We start from the raw sequence: 18,781 nt of genomic DNA, 5'->3' as shown, positions 1-18,781 counted from the left end.
ATGACATTGCTGGTTAATTGCACACATGCTGACCAGTGTACTATTTCATATAAATATTAATACCCAAAAAATGTTGTAGTAATACAAATTCCAATCACTTTGAGATGATGATGATGATGATGATGATGATGATGATGATGATGATGATGATGATGATGATGATGATGATGATGATGATTATAATTATATTATTTTTATGATTATTATTATTTATTTTTTTATTATTATTATTATTATTTAACAGTTTATAACACGACGCGAGACCTACCAGGGGTCATCAACTTCACGGAACACACACATAGCCCTTGTACACCGCACTTTGACCCAACACATGCAATCGCTAAGAAAATTGCTTGCATCTTGGGAACTGAATGTGTCGTTCCTATCTCCTACACTGGACTTCAAGCAAATCCGTGAGTAAATTGCCAATTTATTCGTCGGTTCAGTAAATAAAAAAAAATTAGATTGCGTATAGTTGGTCGTGACATTTTCAATGCGATTTTATACAATATTAGCTAGTTTGTAAATAATTATGATTGGTTCCTTTGACAGTCCTATAAAGGGCTTTTGTAACAGCACTTTATCTGTGGGAAGTAAGGTCGTGTCCCCAGATCCCCACAATACGAGCTACCACGAACTGTTGGTCAACGTTTCGGGCTCGGAAGGAGAATATAAATGCTGCTATCAGACAACTGTTAATGGGACCACTTTTGGGTGCGTCACTTATGTTTTGTTGTTGGTTTTTAAACAAAAGGCATTGTATTAATAGTAAGCATTACTATAATATATCAATAGTCATATGATTTAATTTATACCAAAATTAAATTCAGTATTTGTTTTCTATTTCAGAATGAATATTGACGAAATATGCTTTTTAATTGCCATCCAAAAACTAGGTAAGTGTCAGTTTATGAAACAGGTAATATTCGATTTTATTTTGTTTTTGTTTTACACTTTAAAATCAAATCATATATAAATTCTTATTTATTTTAATAGTTTAAAATGTTTTTCGTTTTATTTTCTAAATATTTCTTCCTTTCATTACAGATCAGGGTCTAACAACAATTCCGGTATGACACAATTTGTAGTGTATTTGTTATGGTTTAAGGGGTTTTCAATTTGTCTTATTTAAATGTGTTCTAATATTCATAGAATTATAAAGGGCTTTAATTATTTGTTACACAAAATTGTATCTTGTTGCAAATTAAAAATCATTTCGTGAAAGGTAAATTGTTCTGTTCATTTCACTCATATTATTTTATGTACCAGCTAAAACTATTGTTTTCTCCAGAAAAATACCAGTATTACACGACCGAATGAAAACTCAACGTTTATATGCTTACCTGATGTTTCCTGCCATCTTACAATCGCATCGCAGCTTAAAGATGGAAATTGGTAACTAATTGCAAGGAGAGCACACACCTGTTAATGAAGCTTTTCATAAGTGTGTCCGAAATGGCTTTTTCGTCTGAAAGAACGTTCTGCGGGTCATTGAATTGACTAAGTGATAACCATTATTTAAATAATAAGGATGAAAAAACAATAACAGCATGTTTGATTAATCTCCCAGAATATTCCTGTACATTATACTGCATAAAACGTATGCGCTTTATAAATTATCTTGTAAAACTTTAGTTTTCAAATGTCAACTATATACGTGACTTTCAGCGAACCGATCAAAGAATGCGGCGACGGGATTCTCGGTGCACACGTTTTTGAGACCCATTTGGGCAGTGATGGACAATGTGTGACAGACGTTGCGTACACATCGGCTGGGATGCCAGGCTTGAAAGATCTGTGTATCAAACCAGGGTATAAATTATTGTTTTATTTGAAAAAAGCATGGTATGATAGGAATCCTGTCTTATCATTTAACTACATAGCATATAATATAAAGAGGCCTCTACATAGTGTATTCTCAAAACATTTCGTAGAGTGTTTTAAATAGTTATACCATATGTCACAATCTATTAAAATTTCCTAAACATATTGAACATGAACATAACGACGTAACCGCGTGTTCTGAACATGTCATAACAATCCTGTTTAGGCATCACAGCAGCATTTACCAATGACGTAATTGTAAGACTTTATTGCAAAAACAAACAGATTCATGTTCCATAATATTATGATTTGTGAATTATTTTATGCAAACAACACTGAATCTAAATAAATATCAAACAATCATTTACTGTACATATTTTGTTGTTTTATAACAGACGCGGTGCAGAAGAGTATCATGTCTTCCTCGATGTACATAATTCAACAGGTGTGTATACATAACATCTTGTTTTGTATGTGGTACGTAGTTACAGTCTATACAAATTTAAAGTAACTCAGACAAAAATACTGGAATGCCTACACAAGTAGGCGTAAGCTAGCTTATAATCGATAAAAAAGAGTTAGAATTATTCATAATAGAAACTCTGTTCCACAAATTAAGGAACACTTACCGTCGAACAGTGTTTACGTATTACATAATGTGCGCTCAAAATAATTATTGGCGTTGTTGTTGTTTTGCAGGATTCGGATCATGTCAGAAATTGCACTGCAAAAACGGAGGAACGTGCATGTCGGAGGAATTCACACCTACGTGTGCATGTAAACCAGGTTATACGGGTCAGGACTGTGACTCAGGTATATCCTTTAACATCACATTCGCTCTAGGATAGCTGAACACTACATTTGCATTTGTCATGTATAAAGAAGAGCTTTATACCAAGTAAGAAAGAATAGTAGCGTATAAATGACTGAACGATAAACTGAATAGTTCACAGGTATTGTTCGAACGGCTTTGAGATAAAAATATATTGAATAAGACAATTACTGTTCTGAGAATGAAGCTTTATATAAAAAAATATAAAGGACGTTTATTATTTAAATGCAACTAGCATTGGTTGATAAAAAGTGTTCAACGATGTGTATAGCTACGGATTTATATAGCGTTTTCCAATTTTGTGAGGTTTCCGGTAACACCAATTGATATGCTACACATATAAATTATTATATACGTTTTGTTGATGACAACACCGCTTACATATACATTGGAGTTTTCTTTTATCTCAACCAGATGTCGACGAGTGCGCTAGTAGCCCGTGTCAACATAATGGTACATGCCTAGATGAACAGAATAACTACACATGCACGTGTGCACGTGCTTATAACGGAGGAAATTGTGAAATCGATATAGGTAGTGTATAATCTTCCAAATGAATTCATAATACCGTTTTAGAGTCCTGATAACATGATAATACGATTATATGTTGACTAAGTTAAACTAGTTTAGACTGAAACTTTTCTTTATATTATGACTAAGAAAGAATGTTGGCTTTTAAACCAAAAAAAAGAAACCATTAATATTTATCAGTATTCCTTATATTCCAAAATGTCACGTTGATTTATCTTTCACAGCTAAATAATGTTGGCATGAGGCGATGTTTAGAGTTTGAGTTTATCTTCGACAAATGAAAGTTATTGAACCTCTGTCGGTGTTTTACCATAACATCTCTAAACAGTTAACTTGACGCAAAGTTGTTTGTGTAAATTCAAACACAGATAGCGTCCTCATCATTTAGCCTGTTTATTAGTTTGGTCTGCAAGTGCATTTTGAGTTGTATGCACTTTATATATACTTTACTTATACCGTTAATATACTTGCAGTTACGCAACTCTGTACAAATGTACCATGTTATGGAAATGCTGTTTGCAAAACAGACCACCAAATTGTTGGAGCATGCATCTGCCCTATAGGATTTGTTGGAGAACACTGCTCAGAAGGTATGACATATGGCTACATCTGATTGTATCTTATGGTGCAGTTATTTATTTCAGTAAAAGTGTAGTAAAACAATCCATGAACGCTTCAATTCATCTCCAGACGACTCACTAAAATCTTATATATAGACATGTATCATAGAACTAGTAAACAGGGGAACATGTAACAACAGTAAATTCCATGTTTGAAGTTCATTTGCATAATGTAAACATTTATATTTCAGCGTACAACTCTACAAAAGACCTTGTTGGAGTTACAAACTTTACCCAGCCTCCTAACGCCCCCGACACGCCCCATTTCGACTCAACGCATGGCATTATCAAGCAGTTAGAATGTATTGAGGGTCAGAAGTGCATCGCCCCGATCTCCTACAATGGACTCGACTCAAAACCGTATGTATAACGTGTACACATTTCTATATATATATTATTAATCTATTTTTATAATGTGCAATTATTGTATATTTCTTCCAAATAGTTATTTAATAGATAAGTGTTAATATTTCCCTTTTTACGCGCATCACTCACACTGTTATGTCATTGAATGTTAATTTTCTTTTTCACAATCACTGATGTTACAATTACAACTGTTGTTAGGGAACGGCGTATATATCCCGATGATGTGTATGCTCCCCGAACTGTTGGAGTAATGAGTCCGTCCGTTCATTTGAATACTCATTTTTGCGTAATGTAGGATGCAAGGGTCGTAAACGAATTTCCCGATACTTGATTCCGATTTATTTTATGTCCGTCCTTCCCTCAACCAAACCTACCTTTCGCCAGTCACACGTTTCGCCAATCTCAGTCAAGTCGTTCCAGTCATCAGACAGTTATTATCCTTTTATTTGAATGTTAAAGTCTAATTTTTTTAACGTTAATGTAACACATCACAGGAACGTATAATCCGAATTTCATGACAGGACCGAACCAAAAAGGTGAAGTTATGGCCCCTTGAAAAAAGAATATGTTCACAGATTTTACCCATACGTTGATAAAGCGCATCATCATGGAGGATCAATCAGTTTCACAATAGTTTTTCTCTACCAATGCTGTCCGCTAGCTTCTGGTGCGCCGATTAAATGTTGTCAGCTCTTATATGATTTGGTTTGACCTGTCAATATTATGGATACAAATACAAAAATACCTGGTTTATTTTATTGGATTGTATTCTTCGATATGTCAATGCTGTCATCATTTCCAGATTCATTTTATTAAAATACTTAGCTGTCTGTACGAAATGCTGTGTTGCCAAGCTTGAATTGTATTACCCATGCCATGCGAAAATCGGTCTTAAGCCACATGCGGCCAGTGTAGATTCAAACCAGCCCTGCGCAGTATGGTCATAAGCTTCCCTTACCGCTGACTAGAGACAATAACACATTACGTTAATTTATATTCGCCATCTTAGCTTCTGGCTGGTCTAAAATTAAAGCTTGCCGTACATTCCGTAGGACCCATTTTCGTATTACGCGGGTTATATATTAACGTATATGCGTTGAACGAGTGAAATCTATTCGACAACAAATTTATGTAATGATGTGTACGTTTTATTTGTTTTATATTTATGAATTGTTTATTATTCTATACAGTCCGCTTAAGGGATACTGCAACATTACGGCCACAGACGTTGTTAAAACGCCCAATCCAAACAGTTCTATATATCATGAATTGTTGATAGACTTTTCTGGCGGCGTAGGTTTCTACAAGTGTTGTTATCAAACTACACTTAATGGGTCTGCGGACGGGTACGTATATTTGAGTGCAATTACTAGTTAGCTTGCAAAACCTTAATTATAATGTGTGAAATAATTACTGCGCTTAAACTAGTGATCATATTAAATAGGTAGTAGAATAAATAATTAATTACACACGGATTTAAAATAAGGTAAACTTAACGTTTTTATGTGTTGCTGTTTTTAGAATTAATGTGGACGAAATCTGCTTCAATGTGAAAATAAAGCCAAACGGTAAGCCCATGTGTTACATGAATATATATAATATATAATTAAACATATTTATACGTAAAGATTTTATTACTTATGCGTATGGTTATATTATTATTATGAGTAGTATTGTTATTATTGTTTATTAATATTATTTATTATTATTATTTTATTTTTTAAATTATTTTTATTATTTTTATTGCAGATCCAAGTGCCACATCAAGTCCGGTATGAATTGTTATATTTTATCACGCAAATGTTCAATCTTTAGATACTTATAAAACGGTATATAAAACGTTCGTAAATAAAGGATGAATTGACCTGTTTGCTTATTTCGTTCGAACCAATAATGTTTTGAAGTTGAATTATTTATTTTAGACCGACGTACAATTTATACGTCCTATGGCCAATACAACATTTATTTGCCTTCCCAACGCAACATGCCATGTTACAATTGCAACGCCAACCCAAAACGGCACTTGGTAAGATATATATTCTAGGTCGTATTCCTTTAATTTATCAAATGCCGCATTGCTGTATTTTAATTCAATGCGCTTTGCATTAAATAATGCATACTTTAGAAAATGTAAATATACAATCGTTTATAGTTTATTCGAATTTTCGTCTGATAATATAAAGATCAATATAATAAATTCATTCGTATATACACATTTTTCGATTGTGCGATGTCTTCACATTATGGACGTTTTACTAATTATGAACTTATATCAAATCTATTATTAATAAAGTATTTGTAGTACACATCTGGTAATTTAAAGGTGCCTTTTCACAGATTTTGGCATTTTTTAACTTATTCATTAAATGCTTTATATCGATAAATGTAAACATTGGATCGTAAAAGCTCCAGTAAAAAATCAAGAATAAAATTAAAAAAAGGAAAAGAACATTGCCCGGACCAGGTTTCGAACCAGTGACCCCTGGAGTCCTGCCAGAGTCCTGAAGTAAAAACGCTTTAGCCTACTGAGCTATTCCGCCGAGTACACTTACATGACGTATTTTATACGTTATATAAGCAATCTTCGTAGTTTCACAGAATTTAACGACAAAAACAGAACTCTCCAAATTATTCAATCGTTTCGCGTTGCAACGCTTTATAATTTTTAGGTTTTAAAATCGTCAAAAGATGCATATAATGGCTATATTAGACCATGGTAAATGTTCAGTATTACTGTTTCCTCACAAATATCATAACTAAAACGAAAATTTGCGAATCTGAAACAACTTTTTTTCAATTTTGTCAATTTACCAAAGTGTGAAAAGATCCCTTTAAGTTGGAAATATTTATCGTTTTGTTTTACGCTTATAGATGTGTGTTTTTGCAGTGTTCAAATAAGTGAATGCAACACCGTACTTCCCAGCACCCACATAGAGTTACTAAGCAACGCAAACGGAGAATGTTTTATAGATATAGGATATACAACGAACGGATTACACGGATTTGGAGACCTTTGTCTAACATCTGGGTATATAACACAACATAGAAATACATAGTATCGCATAAGATAAAGAAAGGCGCATGTGTTTTATTCGAAGAAAACAAAGAAATATAAATATTCATAAATGTCAAGCTTTCAATAAGTACGCACTCACACATATTCATCAAAACTTAACTGGCGATGCAATGTGGTTATTTAGTGGGTTTTTTCTTAATTATTTAATATTTAGAGATGTTGTTGTAATTAAATAAATGTGAAGAACACAATTTTTGTATTGTTGTAAATTAAATTGTTATTTAAGGTTTATTGATTGTTTATTTGCTTCTGTTTGAATCGTCAGCCAAGGCAGAGAACGCCATGTTTTCTTTGATGTGCTCAACTCAACAGGTAATATTTTTATTATTTTAAAATGCATTGTGTACATGTTCTGGTTGAACCTAATACTATTCAAGATATATATGGTACTTTAGTTCTTATGGAACATTGTGTCTTTAAAATAAACGTCGTTTTTTTGTGTGTGTTTTTCACTTATATTAAATTAAATATGTGTCAATTGTTGAAAGAGATGTGTTCACTCCTTTTGATATATTTGGATTTTATAATATTAGTATAAACTAAGCTAGTTGTTCTGTTAATAATTTACAATATATTATGCAGAGTTTGGTCCGTGTCAGAAGCTTCATTGTCAGAATGGTGGAAAATGCATCTCGCAAGACAATGAACCTCAGTGCACTTGTAATCCAGGATGGACAGGCGAGACTTGCAGTTCAGGTAACTACCATGCAACAGCAGTTGATGTAAAAGCTGAAACCATTTACTCTCCAATCGAATAAAAAACGTGCGCTCAAAATTCATGGTTTATCATTGACCTTAAGAATTTATTGTTTGTGTTACTATGTCCATTTCATCTATTGCTAAGACAATGTACAGTTCCTATATAGTTAGTTATATTGCTGTAACGTAGGGGCTGAGACGATGGTATTGAACATATTATCACATATCACTGATTTTGTCTACAATTCGACAATTTTTTCTAAATGTGTTGTTTTTCCTTAGATGTCGACGAATGTGCTGGTCATCCATGCATAAATGGAGGTACCTGTCAAAATAAATTCAACAACTACACATGTGAATGCGCGCCCGGGTATACCGGTCAAAACTGCACTATAGACATTGGTAATACATAGCTTCGCTTATTATCATCTATCTGGTCATTCATTCTATTCTTCTAAAAATGCACATATCAAGTTTGCAACACATTCAAGTGCATTTGAATAGTTCATTATAAATTAAGGTAGATTCAGCGTCTCATAGTCATATATCAAATGTCCAACATATCTATGCTTTACTTGTTCAGTTGCCCACCTTTGTGAAAATATCACATGTTCCGGTAATGGTGTCTGCAAAGCTAACCATCAGGTGTCAGCTGGAGCCTGTGTCTGTAAGCCAGGTTTTGTTGGCAAGGACTGTTCACAAGGTACAATACCAATCATTCTCATTTGCCAACCGTAAAGTTTCAAAAGTTCGTTTGACTAAATACCACCAATAAGTTCTTGATAATATGTTTTATTACTAATATTAGCGGTAGTATCGCATTAATTTCTTATATAGATAGCTATTGACACGATATAATTTGAAACAGCATTTTCTATATCTGTGAACGTGATTTTTTTTTTATTGTTTCCAGTGTATAATTCTACAAAAGACCTTCCTGGAGTCACAAACTTTACAAACTTTACCCAAACTATAAACGACCCGAACACGCCCCATTTCGACTCTACTCATGGCATTTTAAAGAATGTAGAATGTATCGAGGGTCATGAGTGCATCGTTTCTATCCCGTATTATGGGCTTCCGTCAAAACCGTACGTTTATTATTAGAAATTTCCTACCACTTGCTTTTATATATTTTACCTTTTTAGATGGTAATATTAAATTTTAACCGATCCCGAACCAATTAAACATGATTCGATCTGAAAGTATTTGTTTCGGATTCATTAATTTGTGAAATGTAAATTTAAGTGTGTAGTTATAAAATTGATTATTATAGTTATAATTATCCAATTTTTTTAAATAAACGCTTCATAATTGTGAATATATTTAATTAAAATTAAATGCTAACGTTGACGTTTTGTTACTGATTAGGGTATTTTATTCATTTGGTACATAATGCATTCAGAACAGTTCGTGGTAATTTAAAGTTTAAATCATTGCATTGCCTTTTCCTTAATAGCCCACTGCAAGCTTTCTGCAACGGAAACACTTCATATATTGTTGAGAGTCCTGATATAGCTCACAACAATTATCATGAACTGTTGGTACGATTTTCGAACGGAGCAGGATTGTATAAGTGTTGTTATCAAACAACTATTAATGGATCCGAAAATGGGTGCGTATGTCAGGATGTGATGAAGTGTTGATTTTAAGAAACTTGTGGCAAATAAAATATAGATCCGCTGTTCTGTTACCAAAGTTGTGTTTCCCTAGATTCAAAGTAAATACTTTGACGTATGCATGGGTTCGCGTCTACGTTTCACCAAACTATATTCATCCACAAGTCATCTAAATCATTGATAAACAAGTATATACTTGTCAATCTTGTATTTGATTTTTCCATTTGCATAAATTTAATATTTAGAATTGTCTGTTACGCGTACAACAATATTTCACAATATTAAAAAATTAATAAGGTTCAAAGTACATGTGTATTTTCTTTTAGAACAAATGTCGATGAGATTTGCTTTGATGTGAATATCAAAATTAATGGTAAGTTTTTAAAACGGTAAGTTCGAATACAACCATTTTTATGTGTATGTTGCTTGTGAATCGAATAATAAAAAATTTGTAAAACATATATACATTTATTATTATTATTATTATTTTTATTATTTTCAGATCCGAGTGCCACTGATAGTCCGGTAATTATTATCTTGTGGTTATATTTCACGAATGGAAAAAAACATACATTGTTTTTAAGACATAAGCGTTGATAAATTATTCCTCTACTAACAGTAAATATGTCATAACTGTTGCTACGATTATAACCACACAATAGTTCAGATAAATAAGTAACTAAAATCTTGTTTCAGACCAACTTACATATTATACGTCCCGCTCCTAATTCCACATTCATTTGCCTTCCCAACGCTACATGCCATTTGACAATCGCAACGCCGCCCCAAAACGGCACTTGGTAAGTGATGTATGTTAGTTTGTTCCCCCCTGAATATACCAGTAATTGATGTGTGCGGAATAAGAACATTTGTATTTTCGATACATTTTAAAATATGCTCAACATCGTTTCCATAATTTGTATTTGCGTTAAAATTGCATTTTAGCGTTAAACTGTATTTCCATTTATCTGTGTCCCTATTTCTGAAAACATTTTGTTAAGTCTGAATGTATATTACCTTTGCAAACCATTTTTGTTAAGATTTCATTATCAACCTGTCACATATTTACACTAGTCTAAAATACTAACGGTAATTTGGTTATTAACAATTAAGATACTTGTTATATCGTCTTTGGTAACTGTGAATGGATATCTGTATATGTATCGTATTTTCCAAAATGTATGTAACACAGGAAAAGCCATTCACAATTTTAATAAATAAATTTACATTAGCCACCTTAAATTTAAAATATAAAGAAACGTATTAAAATACTGTAATGTATCAAAACGCACTAAACTACATTATCAAAATGTCGCTATTTAAGTAAAAGGTTTGAAAACCCTACACAATATACATTGAAAAATATATAATGTCTGTATTGTCTATAAATGATATATGGGTGATTGTATGCATTTAAAATGGGTTACAAGCTTTTGAATTTAAATAGGTTAATTTTGATGCGAATGAAACCCATTGAATTGATTTAGCACGTATATGCATACGATTGCAGTTATAAATATGTATGAATACATTATTGGTTTTGAAACTATAACCAATTATTTGAAAAATAATTAATTTTCAAACATCCATATCATTTGCTATCTGTATTTATGTGCCACATAGCTCACTTTATAAATGTATATAATATTATATAAGATGTTTACATTTTAATAACGTTGAATAATTATGTTCTGCTATGCACTTGTTTTTGTATTAATACATATGTACATATTTACTTCGTGATGTACATAGAGCAAATAAGTATTACATCATATTTATTTATGGTAAAGGATATTGCCAAGTTTAGAGTTAATTGCCGGCATGTCTACAAATAAACTGTACTGCAAAATGTTATATATGGTATTACCAATGTTAGCGCTTGTTTTCATCCCAACGTCAAAGTTCTATCTGAACTTGTCAACGGACAACGCTAGGCCAAAGGGAAAAAAAGTTAATATATTTAGATAGAGGGGTTTTTGCTAAGAACATAGTTAATTACTGACTAGTGTCTTATAAAGTAATGGATGTTCGTTTGCAATACTTTAATCTCAATGTTAGGCGCTTGGTAAAATACAATTAAACAATTCATTGAATATAAATCATACTTGGTGTTTTATGTATGTTTTGTTTCTTTGCTTTTTTAAGTTCTCTTGCCTTAAATAAAAGAATACACACTTGCTTTTATAATAACGGGCATCGCGTATGAATGATACTATGTTTATATTGCAGTGACCAAATAGTTGAATGCAAAACTCGAATACCTAATACTCACATCGCCTCAGTCAACAATGTGAATGGACAATGTTTAACAGACATAGGATATACAACGAACGGATTGCAGGGTCTCGGAGACCTTTGTCTTACATCACGGTAACGGCATTCACTTTCTACACTTTCGCCATATTATGTCAAGCGATCATCAATGTATCGCTCATCAATAACTGTAAATTTGTAATTTAAGTTTAATGTAGCAATAGCTATATAACACGCAGTATATATCACTGATTTTAGATCATCAAATGTCCGTGTTTTTATGCAAACACCCATATGTTTTGTAAACATAACATTGAAGCAATTAGTTTAGTTTCGTTCAAACAATTACAATAATATCGTGTGCATCCGTATCGGTCGGGGCTTAAAACAACGTGTTAAAATTATTCCTTAGCCTTAATTGAACACTAATTTCTTTCAATCTTCAGCCAAGGCGGTGAACACCATGTTTTCGTTGATGTACAGAACTCGACAGGTATTTCTTACAGGCAGAACTTTATTCCTTTAATATATCAACATGTTTTTTTCGTTGATATGTGTGTTACTTGACATATTAATGATACATTTCCCAGTTTTTGTTTGAATAGCTCACAGGTATGTTTTTAATATGTGTGGTCACTAGCATTATTGTATATCTGATAATGATTACTCTTTTATGCAGAGTTTGGGCCGTGCCAAAAGCTTCACTGCATGCACGATGGAAAATGCATTTCACAGGAAAATGCGCCCAAGTGCTACTGTAAACCGGGCTATACAGGCCATGATTGCGATACAGGTTGATTGTGGTTAACTGCTATAAACAACTGATTGATTTGTTATCTCATTAGTATATGTTCTAATATCGCTTTTTATAAATATCAATATTAAGGTTTTAATATGGAAATAATATACAAATATTAAGATTTAAATATGGAAATAAGATACCCTTTATGATAGCTTAAAAGTAAGATATAATTGTCGATCTTAAGCATGTATGTACCTATCCCAAGCATTACAACAACTTCATTATGACGTTCCGTTTGCACTCAGATGTTGACGAATGCTCTGTTCAGTCGTGTCAAAATGGAGGTACATGCCACGATGAAGTCAACAACTACACATGCGATTGCACGCCTGTTTTTACCGGTCGAAACTGCGACATAGACATTGGTAATTAAAACTTTGAAGTTCTACTTTCAATTAAAGCACGTGTCTTATAGCCTATAAACGATAACGTATCTATTGGCTTAACCATGTCACAATATGAACGAGTATCGTTCCATAATGGGTAAGTTGTGATTCATTGTAATAAAAGCGTTAGGCCAACCTTTTTAATAAATTGATTTACGGGACCGCCGACCGTATTTTATGTCAAATTAAAATAAAATAAAAGTGTCAATCTGCAATTTTATTTTCATAAATTCCGCAGACAGTGTTAAAGTCCCGCATGAAAAATTTAAACTGTCGACGACAACAATCAAAATTTATATTCGCAAGCGTTTTAGCGCATCCGTTTGTTTTACTAGCGGCAGACTTCATTGGCTGTTTAAAATAGAATAAATCAATTCAATCGTGTTTAAGTAAAAACTTCGTTTGCGCATGCAAAATGGCGTGCTCGAAAGTATGGGTTGACGACAATAATAATAAACATCGTCCACGGCATTATTTCAAAATAGAAATTGTCGAAAATGACAAGGTCAAGTCAAACATTAAGAATATTGAATTAAATGCGAATCGCGTATTAGATGGACAAATTATACAATTTTACGTAGAGATGCGCACCTGTCGATTACATTATTTTAACAAGATCATTTAGGAGGGATTACTGAAATGCAAATTAATGCATTGATAACGAACGATCCATAAAACGTTTTAGATACCAACAATATATTTATTAGAAATCTACTCAGTGGATATATTTAACGAGTGTTTGCATTCATTTTACTCGCAAAGTTAAAACATCCGACAAGATTATTGTTAGAAAATGGGATAAGACGAACATGGTTTCATTTATATGTTAGTGGATCTGTTTATAATCAGATTCATATACATATATTGCTTTGTTATGTTTGTCATGCTCTACAGTTTACTGAAACAGCATGGGCCTTTAATGGAAGACATAGCAAGAAACATATATTAATATTAAATAAATTTAGTAAAATACTTCAGTAACCATTAAATGTGCTTGTTTATATTGTTATGTTTTTCCACAACTGCCTCTAATGCGATTAAATGTTTCTCTCAAAACCAGGTATCCACAGAACGTTTTTTGCTCTTTTTTTTGCATAAACTGCGCGTTTAAATGCCTTTTTTGAAAGTAAGGCGCCATGCCCCTTTGCTCATAATGGGAAAAACACCAATAAGGTGTTATTCTGTTAAGCGTTCCACCTGAATATAACAGTCTAGTCATAAACATACATAATTATGGTGTTCTACTGTTGCGTTTGTGTAAATGACCTTTTAGGTTCTGTTCAATTTGACAGTTTAAAGTTGTATTGTGTTGGACTCTTTTTTCATGAATATTACTCGTATCAAACATAGATTTCTACTCAAGAAAGGTTTTGAAGTAAGACGTTAAACAATAAAACAAAAAAGATTGCTAGATTACACTTTATTTGATAAAAAAACTACAACTGAGTGATTTCTTTTCACAATGTTTTAATGTACACTATTTTATTCAATAGCAGACAATGAAGACATTCCACAGGAATTAATATTGAACAGAAATGTTCTGGAAAAATACATTAATAACTCTATTTTAAGTGCTTCTAGTGACTAACTGTTTTCATAAATAAAATATATAGTGCAAAAGTAACGTAAAAAATTGGTTTATAAAAATTAAAAAAAGAATTGACAAGTTTAAACTTTTTTTGTCGACTCTGTGATTTTTGTTCTTTCATTTTTATTTTTTTTTATTTCGAACGCTCGACCCTATTTTTCTAAACAAATCCCGTAAATCAATTTATAAAAAAAATGTTGGCCTTACTTCAACATAAATGTTATATCACATCACAAAAAAATGAAACCGAATGTCGTCAATACAAAAATTTAACTGTTATATAACTTCACGAAAAGACCAAAATGTCATCCACACAATAATGTTGCGCGTATCTGGTCCAACATTAATTTACTGACGCCGTTATTCACAATATGTTTCGTATGAAATTCTATACTTTATAAAAAGTTGTAAATGCTGTTCTTTGTTCAATTTTAAGTCGCCCTGCTCTGTGAAAATATCACTTGTTCCGGTAATGGTTTCTGCAAAGCTTCCCACCAGCTACCAGTTGGTGCGTGTGTTTGTAAGCCAGGATTTGTTGGCCAGAATTGTTCAGAAGGTACGAACCGAACGATTTGTTTTACATTTTAAGTCTTCACGTCGTTGTATGTGTTCATAAACTTACATCGATTAATTATTAACATCTATATGCTCTTGCATATGTAAATTATAGTTTTCGCCCGATATGTCGTATTATTAAATTACTTGAACAGAAGTTCCTTGCGCTTATTGTTCATTCTTTGAACTCCACGTATTAAAAGTTTGAGGATTATAACAGCTATTATTTAGTATTAGTTATTATTAGTTATACGAATATATTTTATATGTTGCTCGTCAAGTGAAGTCATTTAAAAAAATATTTTTTCTACGGGAATAATAGTGTACAATTCAACACAAGACCTTCCTGGAGTCTTTAACTTACCACAATCTGCAAACGCCACGGACACGCCTCATTTCGACTCTACACATGGAATTATTAAGACAATAGAATGTATTGAGGGTCGTGTGTGCATTGCTCCCATATCGTACTATGGACTCGAGTCAAAACCGTAAGTACTGAATTTTAGTTGCAAACAATGCACAATTAAAATCACATATAAATTTTATGCATATTTATTGCTATATTTTAAGAAGTCGTTTGAGTTTTTGCACCTTTTAACCATAAAGATAGATGAATCTTTTAAGGGCTACTAATGTGTAAGTTCAATCTTCAACTACTTTCTAAATAATATTAATACAGTTAGGTAGGTGCGTCTTTAAGTTTTGTCTCATTTTTTTGTGGGGGGGGGAGGATTAACATGATTTTAATTCAGACCATTAAGTAATAATGTATTTCCTGTTGCCTAAATAAGTACTTATGTTTTAATATTGACAATGTGTTTTGATATCACCACTTCACGTTGCTGTATATTCAGACCAATAAAGGGATTCTGCGACCTAAATGTTACAAACGTCGTCAAAACGCCGTATCCAACAAACAACAATTATCATGAGCTGGTGACAAACTTTACAGGAGCAGTCGCAGGCTCCTTTAAGTGTTGCTATCAAACTACAATGAATGGAACCGAAGAAGGGTAAAATACATAAATTATCTACTAAAATGCCAAGTCAAGTGAATTTGACTATTAAATACGGTACTTTAACAAGTTGCCTAAGAAAAAAAAAAGATATTTTGTATCTACATTTTTTTAATTCTGCACTAGTTTTCAATTTAACCAGTTGTTAAATATTGATAAACAACTTTATGATTTTTTCCATGTGTTCTCCTTGCAGAATAAATCTAGATGAAATTTGCTTTGATGTAACCATGAAACATAACGGTAAGCTTCATAGTATGTATATGTAATTAAATGTTTAGGTATATTTATAACCGATTCTGGTTGTGCAATAATTCTATACATGTAAACATTTCACATTTGATCACACTCGATTATTTTTAGTAGCATTATTATTTTATTATTTATTGTTTCAGATCCAAGTTTCACAGCAAGTCCGGTATGAAAATTAATAAATATTGTATTATGCAATAAACGCTTTATATTTTTATAAGCATATATTTATTTTTGTTAATACGTAGTTTATGAAAAAATCCAGTTTTTTTGTTACTTTTCCTACTCCAGATTAATAATATAAAATCAATCACTCATTTCAGATTGCGTCAAACATTTTACGGCCAAGTGCAAATTCAACGTTTATTTGCCTTCCCAACGCCACATGTCATTTTACAATTGCAACTCCTCTTAACAACGGCACATGGTTAGTGCTTTTTCTGTTGTTTTTGTTATGCACCAATCAACGCTGTTCTACAGCCTTTGTTTGTGTCTTAAACATTCAACGCGGGTTGTGTTGCTCGACAATATCAATAAAATTATACAACATGCTTATGTTATTTGTACGAGTAGATATCGGTCAGAAGGTGTTCTTAATAATATTTAGTTTAAACAAATTTACTTTAGCTTCATTATGTCGGAAGTCCAATGCTTATTAAAACGCTACCGAGTCCGTTTCCTGTGACTAGGAACCGGTAATGGTGTATGTTGGGGAGATCGACAAAACGCTCCCACAGTGGGGTTCAACCCAACACCTCCCGGTCGCCAGGCGGACATCATATCCACAATGTAACGGCGACCTGTCTTAATAGCATTTAGTACATAGAATTGCTGTGGCGATATTTATTCGTTGTAATAAAATTGTAACGAATAAATTATAGAAACGGTTTATTGCAAACAAATCAACACATCGCAGGGTGTTCTATTTGTTGATTGTATGTATTACACATTGTATAAGTATTCAAATGTTCCGGTTTCTGAACAGCGTACAATACACGATTATAATGTACACTGGTTATTATAATTAAATCCGCAAAGAAAATCATGACATTATCACTAACAGAAAGTATGTTATTTGTGTGGTAATGTTGCAGTGACCAAATAAGTGAGTGCAGCAACAGTCTTCCTAGCACCTATATAGTGCCAATCAATAATGCAAACGGAGAATGTTTAACAGACATAGGATATACAACAAACGGATTACAGGGCTTGGTGGATCTTTGTCTAACGTCAGGGTAATATGTAATAACATTGCATGCATTATTGTTCACCATAAGGACAGATAAGTTTTAAGGTGTTTGGTAATACTGGTTTTATGTTGTCCTTTGGCTGTCGGCGTCGAACGGCTTCTGGATTTATTATCCAGAGAATATCGTGAAAAAATACTGACCTAAAACTTCAGCGGTTACAATATGACATTTACAATCAGTGCAATATGCAACGTAGCATATGCTTTTATATGTTAAGAGATGCTGACTTTTGTGTATTTGTTAAAGTGATATTATGGGCATCTAGCAGTTTATACATGTAGATGTCTATCGCAACCGTTGTTTATTTTTGGTGTTTTCACTTTATATACACTTATATTTGTTAATGCAGCATCAACATACTAAAACAATATCACGGGAAGAGAAAAAATCATGCATTTGAATATCAACCGTACTTTCGTTTGACAACTGGTCATGCATGTACGATGTGAACCTAAATTTAGTTTTAGTGCAGATTCGTTTATACGACACAAAGACACAATATAATTATTGTTCTTTTCTACTTAATATTTCTCGGAATATACTTGGAAAACTAAAACAGGTATCAAATGAAACTTCAGAGGCAGTACGATATGTTTGAGAGAATAAAAACGTGCAGTGGAACGATATTCTTGCTTCCATATTATATAGTGTATGTCAAATGTTTATGTTTGCTTTAAAATTATTGATGCATACCTCGCACACTAAAAAAGGTATCAGCTCAAACCTTAAAAGACATATTTATCTCATTTTAAGACAGTGCATAGACCAAAAGCCATCACTATTGATTCCATATTGAATAAGTTATTACCCTTTTTTATGGGTTTCATTGGCGTCGCACTGGAGTGCGGCGACTAGTATGTAATGCGTTTTTTTCGCTTATGGGAGGAGAAGTTGTTTTACGGATCAATGTATATATTTTTGTTTTAAGAATATCTTGCATAGTGGTGATTTTTTTGATTTTTTAATGCATATTTTAAAAACTATACGAGGCGTCAACTTGAAATTGCAAATGGAGATTTGAATGAAGTGAAGTGCAATAATTTATAACAGGAGCTCATGCTTCCATTCCATCCCATATATTTCCCATTTGAAACCGCATGCCGAATTGT

General features: G+C 32.6%; 1 protein-coding gene across 1 annotated transcript in view; it reads left to right on the top strand.

Moving 5' to 3' along the window:
• Positions 1-18,781, top strand: part of LOC127872978 (uncharacterized) — a 58,679-nt gene that overhangs the window by 24,360 nt on the left and 15,538 nt on the right. Inside the window, exons 37-72 of the mRNA XM_052416501.1 lie at positions 245-413; positions 553-714; positions 850-896; positions 1,048-1,070; positions 1,292-1,395; positions 1,669-1,812; positions 2,220-2,269; positions 2,524-2,637; positions 3,071-3,190; positions 3,661-3,777; positions 3,999-4,167; positions 5,364-5,519; positions 5,695-5,741; positions 5,923-5,945; positions 6,096-6,199; positions 7,061-7,201; positions 7,515-7,561; positions 7,832-7,945; positions 8,231-8,350; positions 8,532-8,651; positions 8,862-9,039; positions 9,408-9,563; positions 9,894-9,940; positions 10,070-10,092; positions 10,264-10,367; positions 11,797-11,937; positions 12,267-12,313; positions 12,500-12,613; positions 12,868-12,987; positions 15,033-15,152; positions 15,474-15,642; positions 16,009-16,167; positions 16,367-16,413; positions 16,566-16,588; positions 16,746-16,849; positions 17,517-17,657. Coding sequence (XP_052272461.1) covers positions 245-413; positions 553-714; positions 850-896; positions 1,048-1,070; positions 1,292-1,395; positions 1,669-1,812; positions 2,220-2,269; positions 2,524-2,637; positions 3,071-3,190; positions 3,661-3,777; positions 3,999-4,167; positions 5,364-5,519; positions 5,695-5,741; positions 5,923-5,945; positions 6,096-6,199; positions 7,061-7,201; positions 7,515-7,561; positions 7,832-7,945; positions 8,231-8,350; positions 8,532-8,651; positions 8,862-9,039; positions 9,408-9,563; positions 9,894-9,940; positions 10,070-10,092; positions 10,264-10,367; positions 11,797-11,937; positions 12,267-12,313; positions 12,500-12,613; positions 12,868-12,987; positions 15,033-15,152; positions 15,474-15,642; positions 16,009-16,167; positions 16,367-16,413; positions 16,566-16,588; positions 16,746-16,849; positions 17,517-17,657 — 3,784 coding nt within the window. The remainder of the gene's footprint in view (positions 1-244; positions 414-552; positions 715-849; positions 897-1,047; positions 1,071-1,291; positions 1,396-1,668; positions 1,813-2,219; positions 2,270-2,523; positions 2,638-3,070; positions 3,191-3,660; positions 3,778-3,998; positions 4,168-5,363; positions 5,520-5,694; positions 5,742-5,922; positions 5,946-6,095; positions 6,200-7,060; positions 7,202-7,514; positions 7,562-7,831; positions 7,946-8,230; positions 8,351-8,531; positions 8,652-8,861; positions 9,040-9,407; positions 9,564-9,893; positions 9,941-10,069; positions 10,093-10,263; positions 10,368-11,796; positions 11,938-12,266; positions 12,314-12,499; positions 12,614-12,867; positions 12,988-15,032; positions 15,153-15,473; positions 15,643-16,008; positions 16,168-16,366; positions 16,414-16,565; positions 16,589-16,745; positions 16,850-17,516; positions 17,658-18,781) is intronic.

The sequence above is a fragment of the Dreissena polymorpha genome, chromosome 3, assembly GCF_020536995.1.
Source record: "Dreissena polymorpha isolate Duluth1 chromosome 3, UMN_Dpol_1.0, whole genome shotgun sequence".
Lineage (NCBI taxonomy): Eukaryota > Metazoa > Mollusca > Bivalvia > Myida > Dreissenidae > Dreissena > Dreissena polymorpha.
This window is presented reverse-complemented; position numbering and strand designations above follow the sequence as displayed.